The following is an 18,738-nucleotide window of genomic DNA, read 5'->3' on the forward strand; positions in this document are numbered from 1 at the left end:
AAAGATTTGCTCAACCCTCCCTTCAGTTTGGTCTAAAGACATCGTTTTTTTTGTCATCAAAAAAAAATCCCCAAGATGCTGTTAAGCGTCCTCCTTGCAAAGAACAAGAAGCAAGCAAGCTGATTTCTGCTAACACTGCTGAGATAGTGCAGTTATGACTCACCAAAATGAAAGAAACTCAATGGGAGAGGATATTTAGGGCTTAACCCCACTATCAGTGACAGAACTGAGCATGATTTTCATACCCACCCACTGAACCTGCTCACACATGAGTAACTTCACTTCAAAAGCTACTGGGAAACAGATTGTTTTAAAAGCCATAGCCAAGAATCACCTTTTCACAGAAGGATCTTCTCTGCACACATACACAGAAGTACACCATTGCCAACAAACACTTCACATGCCTCAGTTTCTGATCAGTGTGATTTTTAAAAGTAAATCACAGTTAATAACTGAGCAGAGGCAGAACTCAGTGCCAGATGGATAAGTATTTTGTACAGAAACACTGACGCTTCAGCTTTTCATGTTCTATACTACACTCACCTTCAAGAAAGCAAAAATATTAAAAGGTAAGAAACTGCAGAAAACAGATACTTTTTGTATCAAAAACTGAGTTTTTTGGCTACTTTTTACTTTTTTAGTATTTAGTTTCAATCAAGCCCCAAAATACTGAGAGATTCTCTCCCTCTAAATCAGGAGCTAAATAATTTTCCTTAGACTCAGGCAAATTGAGGGACATGTTTTTTCTTATAATGCCCCCCCCCAAAAAAACTTACATTACATTCTCACATAACCCAAGTAATAAAGCAAAATTATTAGATAAAGCTTTGTTTATTACATTATCAAGTTATGTGTTGCTTCATGGATAAGTCTCAACTGACTAATTCTGCTTCGATAGTAAGGAGGAGTAAAAAGGCCTTGACTTCAGCCTCCCACATCTCAGGCAAGTGCTGGAATGCTTGGAGAATCTTCTCAGAGAGATCAGGGATGCTGTGTCACTTTGACAAAGCGATAAGACGGTTTCTCTTCCCAGCTTCTAACTAGGAAAAGATCCAGCAGAATCATAGAATGGCCCAGCTTAAAAAGGACCACAATGACGACGTATTTTCAACCTTTCTGCTATGTGCAGCGTTGCCAACCACTAAACCAGGTTTCCCAAAGCCACATCCAGCCCAGCCTTGAATGCCTCCAGGGATGGGGCATCCACAACCTCCTTGGTTGCTGTTAAGCATCCTTCTGTTCAGTGTCACCACCCTTGGTGTCAAAAACTTCCTTTCAAAACTAAAATCAAAGATTCTCTTCAACTTCTGCTCCAAAACAGAACAGCAAAGGTATCTCAGAATGAGTAAGCTTTTTTACACTTTTGACTGTTTTGCCCAACCTCTTTTGACTGCTGTAAAAAAAATACACTTCCTAAAAGTACAACTCTGCAAAAGTGCATGCTAGATAAAGGAAAAAATTAAATATCCTCATGAAAAATTTCTGCCTACTTGGACAAGTGTCCTAAATCCAACTATTTCCCAGAATTTCCTTCTGAACCTTCCATGCACATATCTAAGCAACGGGTTTTATAAAAAAGAATTGTCTAGTGCACTCTAAGCAACATCACCTTCTCCAGTGTGAATCATCCACCTAACAAGTGCCCTACAGTTTGTTTTTGCCCATACTGCAATTGCTCTGTGCTGTGACTTTCAACCAAACATATTTGTAAGTATGAAATAGTCTAAAAAAAATGAACGTTTATCATAATCGAAGATACCATAAACAGTCAACAGAGCACATGCAGGATTATTTACACATAAACTGCAAAATAATGCTAATCATTTAGCAGTTTAGAAATAACAGAAGACCAAACCGCACTTAGAAACCTGTATGTCTTTTGCACCGACCTTTCTTCTGCCAGACTTTACGCAATTACATGGTCTCACTTCCTGGTTTTGTCAGAAACCACACTTGTTTTAAAGCCAAAGGTGCTCACTTAAAGCAAGGAGGAGGAAAACTGAGAGGTTTTTTGAGAATTCTGATGAGTGAAGCATCCTTGTGAACATGAAAGACAATTTCTTCTAACGTTTCATCTCCTGCATTCTTTAACAACCAGCCAGTTTAACACAAAGCCCAAGGAGCTTAGCAGTACGCATTTTATTCATATTTTTTACAAGATGTGTCCTCAGCTTTTAACCAGATTTATTACTCAGTATTAAAATTGCTTGCACTGTATCAGAGAATAGCACCTAACTACTTAGTTCATTACAAAATGAAGACACTGAGGTCAAGTTTTATTTTCCCCAATAAACAAAGTAAAGCACTTAAACGAGCTGCTTCCTTCCCCACTTCCTAGTAGACAGAACATCCGAGTTCAAAGCCAACGGAAAGCAGAAAGGGGCACGAACACCTCCACAGGAGGAGCTGCTGCAGCTGAAGGCAACACTGTATGTTCCGATGGCAGCTGGAGCAGCTGATCAACATTTAACTTTCTCATTAAGCACACCTGTTGGAGGGCTGAACACCGCAATGCACCTCTCAGCTCCGGTTAAGGCAACGCTTTCTTTGAGGCAAAACAAGGCTACTGCTGTTTGGAGCTATTTCAAATCTAAACGCACATATGATCATCTACTTCATCTTTAACTTTTTTGAGAATCTAGTATGCCAAAAGTGTAAATATGCAGATATAAAGAGACAGAGAAATAAAGACAAAACACATGAGACGTCTTCTACACACAGATGCAGTTCGTTTCACTTGCACCTGAAAAGGCAGCCAACCTACCAGATTAAAAATCGTATCCACGATGTCTCTGATCGACACCTCACCAACCTCCACCAGCCCTGCCAGCACGGCAAACTTCATCCTGATGCCTCGGATGGGAACCCCTGGATTCAGAGGCTGCAGTACGCTTCCGCCTTCGGCGACGTTTCCCTCTTTCCCCGCTCCTCCTCCGCCATCACCTGTTGGCTGCACAACTTGTTTGCCGTCGCTCGCCATGGCCGGTGCCCTCCGTGCGGCGAAGCGGGAGGAAGACGCAGCCCGGGCTGGGGAAGGCTATCCGGCCGCGCTCTCCTCACGGGAGGCGGCTGTCAGCGGCGGTAGCTCAGCCTGAAGGACGAGCGAGACGTCGGTGAGGTCGCCGAGGGCAAAACACTCCCCGCGAACCTCAACCCACCCCCCCCGCCCTCGCGCGGTGTTCCCGTTCCCTCCCCGCCCCGCGCGGACGGCGGCGGCCGCACCTCTCCCCGCGGAAGCGTCCTCGAGCGGTGAGAGTCGCTCCGCGCGGGGTTTCGGTTTTTATTTTCAAGGGAGGACGCCCGCCTCCGCGCCCGCCCCCGCCCCTAGGCAGGCGCGCACAGGTGCGCCCGCGCACCAAGTTCGCACTCACCGCCGCGCCCGCGGAGGGGGAGCGGGCTGCCCGGCTCCCCCTCGGAGAGGTACGGAGGCGGCGGACCGCGCAGCACCGCCCGCAGCTCTCCCTGGAAGGCTGCCGAAGTTTCAGCCGCCGCCGCTTCACGCCGCGCTCTCGCTCAGCCGAAGCTGCCGCCGTCTGCCGCCATGACAGCGCCCATCCTCCGAAGCGCCGCCGGCCGAGGAGCCGTGCGCCTGCGCGGCCGTGCGCGGGAGGGGCGGGCTGCCGGCGCGCGGGGCGGGAGCCGCCGGTTCGCGCACGCCCAGGTGCGCTCAGGTGCGCTCAGGTGAGCGGGGGGCCGGGCGCCACGTCCCGCCGCGCCGTGAGGAGAGCGGTGCGGTGGTGCTGCACCCGTAGCTCTGTCTGCTCTGTCGGTGCGCCTCCAGTCTGTGCCAGGGCTCTATGTTGTCGTCCGTTGCCCTGCCTTTTGAGCGTCTTTCGTGTGGAACCGAACAGCGAGGTCTTCGTAAGTTAGCCCTGCGATGGTCAGCTTGATCCTTTTGGCTGCGTTCTTTCTCGGTCGGCTTAAAGACCTCTTTTTGTTCTCTTAAAAAATTCGCGATTTATTATATACTGAAGCTGTCGTTCTTCTCATGTAAAAAACAAAGTTTCACGGGCAAACCTGGATTCACTCCATCGCATCTAGAGATAGGAATAAAATCAAAGCAAAATGCTTCTATTAGAATCCCAATACATTCATTTCCGTTTTTGGAGTCTCCTGGGGAAAAGAATAATTCATTTAATTGTGTCAGTATCTCTATGCTTTTTACATTAGCTTATTATTTCACAACACTGTTAACAACAGAAATATAACACCTATATACACTTGTAATTAACTTTGATTGCAAGTCACTTGATTGCTCACATTTAAGCACTGTCAGTCTCAACAATTAAGTGGCATAAAGGCGCACACAGCCTATGGTGATAAACTAACTTCATACAGAGTCACTGATAACATCATACACATCACATTAGGTCTAAGTCACAGCACTCCCTATGGAACGTGTTAGACATTTCTTAGATGCTCTCATCTTGGAAATTACTATTTCTTGCCAATTAGAAAAAAAAAAGCAACAACACTGTCCTATGTGAATTGGCAGATGCTCATCTTTTCATTAACAATCGTGTCTATTAACTACTGCTTTCATTTAAAAAATAGCAGAGATTTTTTTTTTCCCATTTTTCTGTTCATCAAAATATATCCTATTTTTTTCCTATATGAACACAAATACTTAGGAGAAAAATCTGTCTTCAAATGATTGTGACGTGGTTCTTACAGAAATAACTAATGTTTACCAAATTCTGTTGATCACATGTGACACACTTGGTATGGCATGTGTTCCTTAAAGTCTGTTACAACTTCTTCAAGCATGTTGCACTTCGCACACTTCTAAGTCATAGTACAGCATTTGGCTTTCAGCTCTGTAGAGTTTAAGGCTGTGTACTATTCCTCCATGTGTCATGCTTTTTGGTCAAAAAAAAAAAACCACTGTGTACAGGTGATGTCTGGGCAAACATGGCAGGGAAGGAATAGGTTGAAAAGCAAACGATCAGCTATTTTGGAAGTCAAAATATTGATAAAGAAAAGAATTTCATTTCTTCATATTTCAAAGCCACTTTCACAATTTCCTTTAGTCATTTTAGGATTAAATCTGTCTTCCCGAAGAGCTCCAGTGACTACAGTTCTTAAGATCTGTATGAAAATGTATCTATAATCTGAAAAATGTATATAATGTCAGAATTAGTTGCCAAGTTAACATTTTTTAAGTTTTTCTTAAATCTGCTTATTTGGACAGCTACACTGACTCCTAATGCATAGACATCAGTCGAGCACTTTCAAGTTCATTGTAACATCTCTAGTTTGTTTTCTCCATCTACTTGATAATGACCACGCAGCTACTTTGTTCAGATTGCAATGCACGATACTCTTCATAATCATACCCAGCTCAAGTTTCCCAACCTACATGTTTTTTTCTTCTTCTAAATGTACCTGCTGCACTCAGCTCTTTGAGAGGAAAGCACTGCTTAACATGTGTATGTAGTGGGTTACACCAAGGCCTTGATATCCACCATAGCAACACTGTTATTTAAGTAGTTATCTCCTTTGTTGGAAGAGCATCTGTATACATACCACTGCTGTTTGTTAAATTTCTTCTGTCTTGTTTCTACTGTTGGCCACTAACAAAATCTGTATTGATGTATTTCTCCTTGAAGAGTGATTTTTTTGCTTTGTTGTGTGAGGATTCACCTCATCATTGCTTGGATCTTTTCTGCTACATTACTTGGAGCTTTAGTTGTATATATTATTCAAATGGCATTTTGAACATTAAGCAGCCAAATCAATTCCAAACAAGGTTATCACTTAAATAAGCGTATAAATGCAACAACTGTAAGATGCATTAATGTACAGGCTGGATATTTCAGATCTCTTCCAAAAAAGAGAAATTTACTAGTGATTTCTGTCCCTGTTCTCATTGGTAATGTTAAGGAATAAGGGTGGTGAGGCACTGGAACAGGTTGCTCAAAGAGGTGGTGGAAGCTCTGTCCTTGGAGATGGTCAAGGTCAGGCTGGAGGGAGACCTGAGCAACCAGACTGAGCTGTGGGTATCCCTGTTCATTGCAGGGGAGTTGGACTAGATGGCCTTTAAGAGTGCCTTCCAACTCAAAAGATTCTATGATGATTCTTTGATTCTTCCCATGAGAATGTGGCTAGATGCACATTTCTAGTAAAATAACACTAGTTAGTAAGTTATATAGAGCTCTCTCTCTGTACACATTTTATGTACGACAAACCCTGGATACATAATTCTGGCATAAATTACATTCCAGCCAGAATCATGTTCTCTAGAACCTTTTCTATAATGTTATAAGCATAGATTCAAGTCCCAAATAAGGCAGGAAATAACCATAACAGCTGTTTCCGTAACATGACTGCCAGCACCTTTCCTAAAGAAACTATTTAAGCAAAGTTGAAATGTTCTCTGCATGCTAGTTCTCACATAAGAAAATCAGTCTGGTGTAGTTCTGAATAGGACCAGGGATTCTGTGTGTTTTTTGTTTTCTAATTTGATATTATTTTTATTCATAAGGTATCACAACAAGATGATAGCATCAAAGATCCTGCCTTAGGAAATTATTTCAGGAAGGTAGGCAGGACTTGCTGAAAGACTGATACAGAAATATTTTTTCTTTTTTTTTGTCTATGTTATATAAAAAGTTGTAATTTGTTTCATTCTATGGAGGGAAAAGGAATAATTCTTCAGATCAGCAGAAGTTTCTGTGCTTAGAATTCTGATATGAATGAAACTCCAAAGAGGTGAATGGAAATAAAAGTTGCTTCTTATCCTTGATATTGCACTATGCCTGTGAAAAAAACTTTTTGAATGTACTTCCCCCTGACTACTCTCACACCAAAGAGTACAGATTTTCTGAGGTGACAGGCAGTGTTTCCAAAAAGCACACCTTAGAAGGTTGTAATTAATAAATATTAGCTAGTATTCTAACTGGATACATCATCATTAAATACTTCAATTCATCTCTGTCTTGGAAATGCTATTCTTTATGTGTGTTGGTATTGAATTTCCAATGGTTAGGGAAATTTAAAAAAAGACTTTGGAATTTGTTCTATTATGATGCTTGTACAGTTCCGTTTTTACATGATTTGATTATATAGTTACATTCCTCTACAGAACATATGTCAAAATGGAAACATTTCATAGTTAGTGTCCTGTTTGAAATTCCAAGTGCTAACAGAGGAGTGAGCTTCCTCCCCCTCCCCCCCCCTTTCTTTCCATCTTTCCCTTAATTATATACATACATTATAGAAAGAGAGGGGAGATAATCTCTAATTTGAGTTGCATTCGCCTGCAGTTTCTTCCTTGGTATTTGAATTGTTTAGAACTGTAACGCTGGAGCTTCCAGTCTCTGTTACAGCACAGTGAGTGTATCTGGTTATACACATGCTGTGCAATCCTGATATCTTAATCTTAGAATTCCCTGATGCCTCCTTTTCTGCCTTCGATGTCTTTCTATGAGTCATATGTATTTTCCTAAAGTATTGTCTTCCCTCTTATGAACAGAGAAATAAATTATAATTTTTATTTGCGCGTTTAATCTGGTTAAGAATGCATTTCCACATGCTGGTTTTCCTTACCTGTTTTTAAGTACCCCCTGCCTCCATGGTTGGCCTTTATATCTTTAAGGTCTTCATCAGGTTACCTGCAACCAAGCAAAAGTAGAAATGAAATATCGTTTGGAAGTTTGTATGTACCTAGTGACTTGGATATGAATTCCACTTATCATATTTCTTCTCATCTGTGCTGATGCAATATTTGTTGTTAGTCTTTTCCTGTTTTCTTCTTTATTATCATCCTAGTGATACAAAATAAATAAAGGAGAATTGCTAAAATTGTTCTTTATGGATTTCAGTCATTTTCATCCAAATGGCATACTCCAGCAAATCAGTTTGCCACAGAGTCAAAAGTGTCATGTTGAATTCTGACAGATCTTTCTGTATATTTTTACAGATCAAGAAATGCTTCTTGCCTGGCCTCAATTGTCAAAGACAGTAGGGTATATGCATAAATAAGTGCATAAATACCTAAGATGGGGAGTTCAATATGGCAGCTGAAAAGTAGATTCACTGCCAGCTTTGTTGCATCTATTGCAAGAAGAGTGACTTTTGGCAGTTACAGTCTGCTGGAACAAAATACATTGCCTGTAAGCACAAGGAAGTAATCATTTTATAACTTTTTATGACAAAATGCTCTTTGGTCTTGAGCATTAAGAACTGCTTTAAAAATCCGTGGCTAGAAATTAAACTCCAAATAAAAAAGCTGCTTATAAATACTGTTGACCTTAAACATTGGGTTCTTTCTGCTTTCACACAGCACAATACTTCAGGAGAGCAATATAATCCCAAAATAAAGATTAGCCTTGCCAAAAGAGGAAGTTTTATTTTGGTTAGGTGATTTTTTTTTTCAATATGTGTTAGAGGTTTTGTTTTGTTCAGTTCTTTTATTTTTATTATTATATAATAATAATATATATTTATTATTTAAAGTAATGTAACTTTATAATGTAACTTTTAACGTGAAGAATTTTGTCCACTTTTCTCTAGAATGGTAATCAGTTTTTTTCTTCATTTTTTTTGTTACATGTTCTTGACTGGAGGATTGCTACTATCATTGTTTTTAAATAACACTGAATAAATGATGCTTAATGAGTCTTCACATCAACCCTATTAGAAAATACACTTCCACTTTCTCAAGAAATTACAATAACACTGAGCTAAAGCAGCTGCTTTACCTTATTCTGCTCCTTTAGCTTTAGAAAGGATCATAAGAGCGTCAGTGTAATTCCTTACAAGATCTAAGTTGTGACAGGAAATACCTCCTCACAGGAAACGTGAACTTTTACTAGAGTAAATGCTGAAAAAACTCATCAAACAACTAATTGTCCACTATTTTAATGAGTATTGCTTACTTCCTTTAAGTCATACACCCTTAGTATGTTAGCCTTCCTTTCACCCCTCCCCCACCATCTTTTATGCAAAGAAAACATTTGTTATTGTGAAAGCCCTCTTAAGAGCCCAATTTCCAGTAGCACTGACAAGAAATGTTTATGTTTTCAGCTTTGGTAGTAATACCTACGTTGGTTAGTTCAGGCAAAACTTAGACATAGGCATAAAACATGAGCATATAGAAAGCAGAAGGTTCTTCACTACGGCTGTATTCACTGACACCCAAGTCTACATGGTGCATTTATCAGAATAGATAGCTGTATGCTTGTAGAGTGTGCTGTAGGGAATTGGCCTCGAGTCTGTGCTCAGTGCCTTGCTGTGCTGGACTGTGGCTGTTTCTGAGCTTGTGGGAGCAGCTGCTCCCAGCCTAGCAGGAGCTGTACCGACCCATTTTGTTACACCTGGCTTGTGCCGCAGCGGCATTTTTCACACACTATTCGAACTCCCCAGCCGAGCCTGGTTTTGCTGCTTAGAAGGTAAGAGCCAAGCACAGAGCCCAAAAGAAACAAAAGACCTCGAAATAGCTCCATATTAGAGTTCTGAGAGGGATTAAGAGAGGTTTTCTGCGTAAAACTCCAGTATGATCTCAGAGGATGTTTGAAAATCCCTTACAAATTACTTCTCACAGGAGCTGGATTTGGAAGCTATTTTAATATAAAACAGGAATCAGTGGCAAGAAGTTGTACAGGTAGACAGACATTCCCTGCCTGAGCAGTAAAGTCAGAACAGTAAAGAATCAAGGGAATCAGTGAGATTTAGGAAAGAGGTGACAACAGAAACAAGACAAGACCGCAGCGATTACCAGGCTCTTCCAAAACACAGTTTCTTTCATTATTATTATAATAGCCATGTACTAAGGAACATTTACTTTAAGAAATCACAATAAACTAAAAGCAATGGAGAATTGTCTGAATAGATTAGCTATGGCATTTTGCTTATCAAGAGATTTACACAGACCAGAGCACTTTGCAGAGCAGCTAAACTGCTGGAAGACAGTTGTTGTGGGTGGTTACCGTCGTCTTCTTTCACATAATCCTTTCCATATTAACCCCACACATTTTTTCCTCGCTATATTTATGAAGCCAGATCCACTGCTGATGCAGTTAGAACCAACTAAAGCCAAAAAATTCTACCTATCCTTAGCCCAAATTGCTGTGAGCATTTAGCTAACTCTAGGGAAGATGAAAGCTCTGAAGAGCATCTGGAACCTAGCAGCAGAGGTTGGTGATGGTAGTTGTACATGTTAGATTTTGACTGAACTTCAGAAATTAGTTGAACAAGGGTAGATTTAAACAATTTCCAGGGTACGATGCCCATCTTGCCTTGCTAATACTTGCAACGCTAACACAGACTGATAAGCAGTTTTATTGACACTATTGCAATTACTCTGTTGGAAATGCCAGTACAGGACACAAAGCCAATCGCAGCTATTACCCAGATGAATACCATGTGTGAAATTTGTTTTGTTTATGTTTATAAGGGGTGAACTGTAGGACAAGTTGATTGAGTTGCATAGTGACTTAAATATGTCAAATTATCACCTCAAAGTGTCAATTGTAGCATTACTAGTAAAATGTAGAACAAGACATCTCTGCAGCTGGCAGCCACCTACTCACACACGTAAGAGATAAGCTGATCCATTTCTGGTAACAAAGATTAGCCACTGTTACAGAAACTATTGAATTGCCTCTGTACAGATGAACAAAACGTGGTCTGTGATATGATAGAACCCAAAAGACTTGCAAAAATTCGAGCCAAACTCTCTGATATGCTGCAGAGACACTGTCATGATTGAACATCTCAAACTCTTCCTCCATTACTGTTGTCTACTGCAGAGTCTCACATAGGTACTTCAGGATAGTGCCACTGCTCCAGAATTACAATCTTGGTAAATTCAGAAGGACACTGAAGATCCAGAGGTGTTTTTAAAGTTTAGTTTAGGGCTTTTCAGAAATCCTAATTTTAGATACAAGTCTTCTAGAGGAAACATTTCTGGGAGACTTCAGTTTTCAAATTCATGTCTGGAGATTAAATTCAATAGGATTATTTTTATCAACGATCTGCATCAGATGAAGGAGCAATACACTTCACAACACTGACAAATTACAAAAGAGATGGCAGACAGTAAAAGGAGAGGAAAAAAACAGGGAGTTAGCAATGCATGTCTTATTTTCTTCATTTCCACTCCACTTAGGAATGGTCATTTCTCACATGGAAGAAGAAATGAAGTGGTGCAGAATTCTGTGATGCAGAAAAAAAAACATACAGCTTTTATTATCTAACAGCCGAACAGGCACTGGAAATCAGAGCTTCACAAGTGGTCACACACAGATCATTGCTGAGCAGTGTAATAGCCAGAAAAGAGCCAGGAGCAACTACTGCAATTGTGGCTTTTAATAATAACTTTGGATATTTCACTTATCCTTCTCAGACTTGGCCAGAGGTCTCAGCAAGCCCTCCTTCAAGTTAACACCGTTTCTGTGATCCACTTCCAGATACCTTACATATAGGAGACAAGGTTAGCAATCAAAATCCTACACCTGGGATAAAATCATGAAATCCAAGAAAGGAAGAAACTTTTTTTTAGTAGCTTATGTTGCACTAATAATTTTTTAATTATTATTAAAACTCTTGCCTTTAACTTCTAATTTTTTTTTAAATTACTCTGTCAAATTCATCACTAATGGGTTCCCTTAATAATGTAAAAAAACAGCTTTCTTCTTCATGTTTCCATTTCTTTGTTATGTTCTTATGAGCTTGCAAATCTGTAAGCACTTTTTGCCATTTGCAACCCAATGTGGGGAGGTCAGGATGTTTATACATCATTCTGTATTTTAGTTTTGATTATTGCCACTTAAGCATAATTACAACATCCATCCAGTTAAAAGTTCAGTTTCACTGGAAATTGCTTTTTTTCAGTGAACCATTGCTAATCAAAAATGTATGAGCAATGCTTTCATAAGTTAAAAAAAAATGGTAAAATACTCTCATAAGTAAAACAAAATAAAAAATGGAGAGTGAACAACTTTCTGTTCTAACATGGCCATCTGTCACTTATAAAGACATCACCCCATTAACCTGTCTAATCAACTCCATTCTTTTTTCAAAGTTGGTTAAGTAAGTTTATGAGGAGACATAGATGTTCTCTTGATTAAATCTGTTGTAAAACGGCCTCCCTAGTGTTCTGCTTTGTGTGCATTTACACATATAGAGGTAATTACACGTACATATCACTACTGTAAATTCCATGCCTGTCATATTACAGTACATGACATTTTCATTTCCTACTGGTGAAAATGAAATCCGATATTTTCTGTTCAAGTAATAATGACCAATTAGAATTTGTTATTATTAATGTTTGTCCTAAAATGCTCCAAGGCATGAGGTGGTTTCCGCCAAGGCAGTTGAATTTATAATGTGGAAAAAAGGGGTTTGACATGTTGCTACAGCGCCTTCAGCCAATCACTCTCAAGACTGGTTATTCCTGCAAAAATAGTAGATCTCCCTGGAAAACCTATAATGTATGCAATTACTTGGTTCATGTTTAAAGTAGAGCTGAAGTAACTGATTCTCTTCAGCAGAAGTGTTTCAAGCCTGCCTCTGACCTTTCTCTGATGTTTTGCTTTTATCTCAGGGATCTGTGTAAGTCTGAGTTAAATATGTTGCATCAGTTTCTGAAGTGTTTTGGTCAGTTATCTTCATCGAGGTACCTTCAGTGTCTTGGCTTTCTACCAGGAACAGGAAAACTTTTCCAAATTCACCTTTTGATTACAGATAACTGTGCTATATATGGGAACCAGAGTAGGAAGGCTTTCATAATATCAAGTCAACACTTAGTAAGTAGCTGAAATACTTAGTAAGTTTTAAAAGCACTACCAGTCACTTCAGAAATTTTCAAGTCAGTCATATTTGGTGACCATTTTATCTCTGCTGATTTCAACAAATGGGTACGTATGTTGATTGCCTGACTCTTATTTAAAAAAGAAAAAGATGTGTCCTCATATCTGGAGATGGGAAGACCTATGCACACGGACATCTTTTTCTAACAACCCTTCAGTGGTGATGGACAGTGCCCTTGTTTTTGTAAGATGACTGAGCACTTGGGTTGAGACTCAAATCTCTTGACATGACATGAGAAGTTCTCCCTCTAGAGACTCCCCTCCGCTCGAGAGACAGGCAAAGCAATACACAAACCCACATTCCATATGATATATGGAGACAGAAGGGGTTACAAAAGAGCAAGTACAACTTATGGAGTGACCCATTTGGAAGAAGGCAATGGATCTGTCATTGAAGGACATGAAGCATCCCATGAAGGACACTTGCAAAGAACCTACTGGGATTATTACACCTCAGTGAATGACTAGCAGATCTCTTGGGAGGTCACAGGGTATTAGAAATCCATGGATAACTTGTACTGTTGTTACAGTGTTAACGATGCAGACTTCATTTAGATTACATTTTCAGACTTCATTTAGATTACAACTGGCTTCATAAAGAAAACAGAGGCTACCCATTAGAGCGTGGTGTTGTTTTGCTATTTCTCAGTTTTCTGTTTGTATCAGCAGCTTATAAAAGTTTAAATGCTATTCTGAAATAGACGTACTTCAAGACATTGTTAAAAACTGTCTCATTTTGAAAAATTGTAGTTATAAAAAATTTTTGAAGTATTTTTTGATACCCACTTGCACTGGGAGAAAAAACCTCTGTGTTAGCATAATAGCAAAGAGACAATAAGAGAGTAGCAGTCATTTTCTACAACATTCACTGCAGTCTTTATTCAAAAAGTTATATAAATAGGACTGAAAATATTTTTTTGTAGGGAAGTGGACTAGGTGACTTCTTAATGGCACTTCCTGTACTGTATTTCTGTATTTTCTTTGTCAGGATATCCCATTATTACAGACCTGAGCCCAGAGCTGAGAAGTCTTTCCTCACAAGCCCGTGCCTATTGAAACAGACTGAGATATCTTTAATTAGAACATCCTTTTTTAGCTGACAGAGATCCAAAGAAGAATAGCTAGATTCAGAAACAAGCTTATATTTGCTGTGGTGAAGCAGTTCATCTATTTTGATGACAATGCTTCTTTTAACATACCTCCAGTAAAACAGGAATGGTATTTATCCATTTCAGAGGGATTTCTCATTATTGCTTTAATTTTGTATCTTAAAAAGATACAAAATTCAAATATTTTACTATTTAGTTGCATATCTCACAGTTTAAATATTTAGGCAATGTGAGTTGAAACCTCGCTTAAAGAATTGAGCAAAAAGTGAAATAAGAATTTAGATTCAGCTGTAGAAACTAACCATAAGCACCTACACTTCCTTAAGAGGCCTGAATCTCAGTGCTATGACAGTGTGAATGTTGTTGCAAACTGGATATGGTATTATTCTGGTGCTAAGTCTATTTTCTCCTTTTTGAAAAAGAATTTTCCACGAAGACTATGACTGCCAAATTTCCTACACTTTTTTTTTTTTCCCTCAGATATTTTACAGGTTCCCTTTCCCTCAACACGAGCTATGAAAGGGATGACTTGGCTCCAGGACCACATATGTGCACGTTACCGTGACACTCTGACAACTGCTCATCTGAAGAACACAATTTGGAAACCCTAATATGAGCAAACAGCTTTGTCCTCCATTTACTGAATTCATTTAACTAACCACATTGTAAAATTATATTGCATGCCATTCATGATCTCTTCAATGAAAGATGTCACTCCTTAAATAATGCTTTATACTGAAATATTTATTACTTCAAGGGGGGAACCTTGAGTGCCTTTATTTATCTTTGGAATCTGATCTTTTTATATTTTTAGAATATCCATCTAGCACAGCTGATGGTTAGATAAGTAGATAGACAGCCATATTCCTGCTAGACAAGAACTTTGAACATCACATCACCTTTTCTTAATTTAAAATGGATGATGGATAAAATGCATGAGAAGAGTCAGAATTTTCTGCCAAATCCAGCATAGTGGTAGCCTTCTTGTATAATGAAGTGTTAACTAAGTCATGCTTTTGCAGAATGATTTAAAGTGTGACTCCACCACCAAGAGACTGCTAAAAAAAAAAAAAAAAAAAAAAAGCAGGGCTCCATGGTGTCTCAGTAATTTCAGCATGAGATGTGCTGAGTTCGCAAGGAAAAAAGGTGGAAATGTTTGGTTGGGGAATTTTTTTCTCCTAATTTCCAGTCCCCCAAACTCCTTCCTCAGGCTTTTTTGCATCTCATGCATCATTAGCTGGAATAAATTATCATCAGACCAAATTGTGTGATCAACTATAGCTGAGCTGGCAGTCGAGGGAGAAAAGGAGAAAGATTTTAACCTGCAGCATAGACAGATTTAGTAGGAAATAACTGATGAAGAAAATAGTCACTCTGCTTTGGCACTTCTGAAAGTTTATTTTGTAGAAAAGAATCAAAAGCACAATAATGAGACTTAAAAAGCTTGTGCAGAAGAGACCTATAATAGCCTAGCTTTGGGAAAAGTCAATACAATGAGAACATTTCGGTTTTACAAGTAAATTTCAAACATTTCTACAAAAAGCACAAAAAAAAACAACCAACTAGGAAACTGAGAACAGATAAGTCCAAAAATACAAGATTTAAACTAACTTGAAGCATTAAACCAAACACTACTACGTGAATTTGCTCTTCAGAATCAGTTGCTCCATTACAAAAACAGATGCTTAGTTCTGAACAAAAAAATCTCATTGCCTTGTAAAACTGGCATAACTCTTGCACATCCCTAACTTATGCAGCCCCAATCCATGCTGAAATAGACAGGCTTGGCTAACTGGTGCGGACCAGGGCTCAGCACGCAAATACTGTGCTACCATCTCCCCCCATCACACGACCTGGGAGCACCACATCAGAGCAAAAGAAGAACACGAGAGGTGATTTTCTAGTGGAGGGCAGATAAGGACCCTGGTACCTCCCTTCCTTGTCCATTTCCCACTGCTGGAGCAGAGGCAGAGCCGCAGCAGAAGGTTGCTGCTGCAGTGTGGAGAAGAAACAGAATGCGACAGGCTAGGAATGCAACGTGCTGCCCTGTTATTATTAATGTTGGGAGGCATCCACGCTCACTGTAGCTTTTTCTCAGTAATTTATGTGTTATGCCAGAATGTTTTGCTATGGTGTGATTCAAAATATTTGAAATATTTTTATTTAATGAGGACCTGTAAAGGAAGAAAGCTGTATTCATGCAAGGGAATTAGAAAACACAGAAGTTCTGGTGTCACCACCAGGATCCCAAGGAGCTAAGGAAAATATTGTTAAATGAGGCAAGGGACTGTTTGTAACTAGACTTTGACATTGATATAAATACTTATAGCACGCTCAATCAGAGTAAATTTGAAGCAAAAACAGAACATTAAACAGGGTATAGCAGCACTACAAAAATATATATTCACCAAGAAAAACTCTGACTGCAAAGCATTCAGGCCTTGATATAATCTGCCTAAATTACATACCAGAGCTGATAACCAACATTATTCCCACTAACCAAGTGAAATTTGGGCTTGATCGATCTACTCCTTAACATCTGCTTATTGAAGGCAAAAATAAAGAGCTATACAGAGCAGAAATGAGTATGTTTTCCATCTAACATTCCATTTAACTTGTAAAAAGATGCTCAGGGCTGTTTTGACTCAGGAAAGATGAAAACAGGCAGGTTTCTGATACTTAAGTACCTCTAAATATCAGGCTAAAAGGGGAATAAAAATTGAGGAATCTGGTTACAAGGCCAGTGATGTCAGACAGTAGAGATGAAACCTCAAACTCATTAAGGAGCTTTAAGGAAGAAAGCCAAAGGAGAAAGCAGGAGATGTTGACTCCTCTAAGTTTCTAAGACTTACAGGGAACAACGCAAGCTCCTGCTTCTGAATTATGAATTTGCAGCTAATTCCCAGGTGGGAATAAAAGCCCCTTATGTTAGAAGACAAACACTCCTTTGCCCACAAAACTCTCCTGTTACAAACAGATGCTAAACTTCATAATTAAGCAAAAGCTTATTCTCACAGATCAAGTTGGTAGCAGCTAGTTTCCTAAAGAAAGCAGTGTTCTCATAATGCTGCCAATAAAATAGCTTAGAGTGAAAGACCATAAACCATCTTAAATCACACTTGCTAGATGTTTTCTATTGCTGTTTGTAATTTAGTCAGTGATGTAGGTACATTTATATAAAGAGTTCCACAGATACACTCTTTCAATAGAAAGGAGACAGTTTTCTTCAGTTAGTTGGGTTTTTTTCTTTTTTTTTCTTTTTTTTGGGGGGGGGGGGGGGGGGGGGAAACTTGCAACCCAACCAACCACAGATTACAAATGCTACTTGGTATTTCCTAGGAACAGATAGTATTTGGAGAAATGATTTTCTTGCTCCACTAAAAAACAAAGAACGTCAAGACCTTTGGAGTATTGCTTAACCTTAAGTGTACACAAGAGCTTTGCAGGATGGATGCCACCTCGTACTTATGTAGTCAACTATAGCTGTAAAACACGAGAGGAAAAGGCTACTTGAAGCAGAGAACTTAGCAAACTAAGCTGCGAGTTATTCACAAATTAAATCTGTTTGATTCTCACACAACAAAGGATGTCACAAAAAGAAATAGTTTGTAGTGGATAGATGATCTGTTACATTTTGATGACCCACTCAAAATCCTGTTGAAACATAAAACAAAGACCTAAAATAAGCTTCTTGTTTGACATAATGAAACGCAATAGAAAGCACAGCAACAACAGCAGAGCAGCAAGGTCCCAGGCTGCAATAAGAAAGAACTTACCCAAAAGTAACAACAAAAAACACAGAAGAAAAAAAAGTGGGGAAAAAAAGCTACTGACCTTCAGAAAGCCTCAAACACACAGGAATCTCTAAAGAGAGGCCCTTGCCCCCACTGCCAGCACTTAAATGAGGTCTGGAAAGGGGTGGATCCTGGCTTATCCCCTTCCTGTCACTCAAGTACACTGCATACATCTGAGCTCCCCTGCGTTGTCTTGCCTTCCCACCAGGTGCTCTATCAGTGCTTCAGGCCATGACTTAGCATTTCTACTACACCCAGCTTAAACTCACAGAACAAATCAGGATATAAGAAGCATTGGAGATCACATAATACTGATCCACAAGGCTAGCATCAAAGTTGGATCAGACTCAAGTGGGCATTTCCCTCTAAAGAAAGGAAAAGAAAGTAAGGAAAAGAAAAAAAATGATAAATGTTTTAGCTGCTTTAATAGCTACAGGTGTTCAAAGTATTTGCTTACCTTTCTGATTCTCTTTGAAATGCTGAATGACAGCATCTGGTTGAAACGTAGTGGTGATGGAACCAGATCCACTGAGAACCTTCTTTCCAGTAGGCTTCCTAAGGTTCTTGCCAGACACCTCTGCTCCTCTGATTTTGCTGTTTTTTGTTATCTCCCCTTTAGAGCTGGTTTCAAACTCATTTAAAAAAGAAATTTCAAGACAATAAAATGCATTTTTTCTATGTGCTTTGAGCTGAGAAAGCCTTCAGCTACTAGGTAGGGCAAAACCAGATGGCAACGACTGAGAGGTAAACAGATTATATGTGGTGTCTGATAGAAAAACTTCTAGGAAACCCCAAAAGTTGTCCTCAGGAGATGCATAATTTCCAAAGCTGTAAGAGTTGTTTTATTTGTGCAACTGAGATTTCACTGTTAACTCAGTCGGCAGCAGGGTATCTGAATTAGCAACGTGCCAACGATGCAGTAAAACGGAGGGGAGGTTTTTGCGTATCTACAGCTTGGAGAAGGACGTTGCAGCTTATTGTTCTGGGTGGGGTCCTTCTCTTGTGACATTCAGGAGAAAA

The 18,738-nt window shown here is 39.5% G+C and overlaps 1 protein-coding gene across 6 annotated transcripts in view; it reads right to left on the reverse strand.

The window, feature by feature from the left end:
• The window catches only part of LRBA (LPS responsive beige-like anchor protein), a 367,496-nt gene extending 363,985 nt beyond the window's left edge, over positions 1-3,511 (reverse strand). For 5 of the 6 annotated variants that reach the window (XM_085222195.1, XM_085222196.1, XM_085222197.1 and 2 more), the window contains exons 1-2: positions 3,372-3,511; positions 2,765-3,091 (exon numbers count right to left, since the gene is read on the reverse strand). In XM_085222195.1, coding sequence (XP_085078321.1) covers positions 2,765-2,980 — 216 coding nt within the window. In that variant the 5' untranslated portion in view covers positions 2,981-3,091; positions 3,372-3,511. Of the gene's footprint in view, positions 1-2,764; positions 3,092-3,222; positions 3,352-3,371 lie in introns of those variants that run through there. The other variant, XM_085222193.1, reaches the window with a different exon arrangement.
• Positions 3,512-18,738: the final 15,227 nt, after the last annotated feature.

The sequence above is a fragment of the Meleagris gallopavo genome, chromosome 4 (genome assembly GCF_905368555.1).
Source record: "Meleagris gallopavo chromosome 4, MGAL_WU_HG_1.1, whole genome shotgun sequence".
NCBI classification, from domain to species: Eukaryota; Metazoa; Chordata; class Aves; order Galliformes; family Phasianidae; genus Meleagris; species Meleagris gallopavo.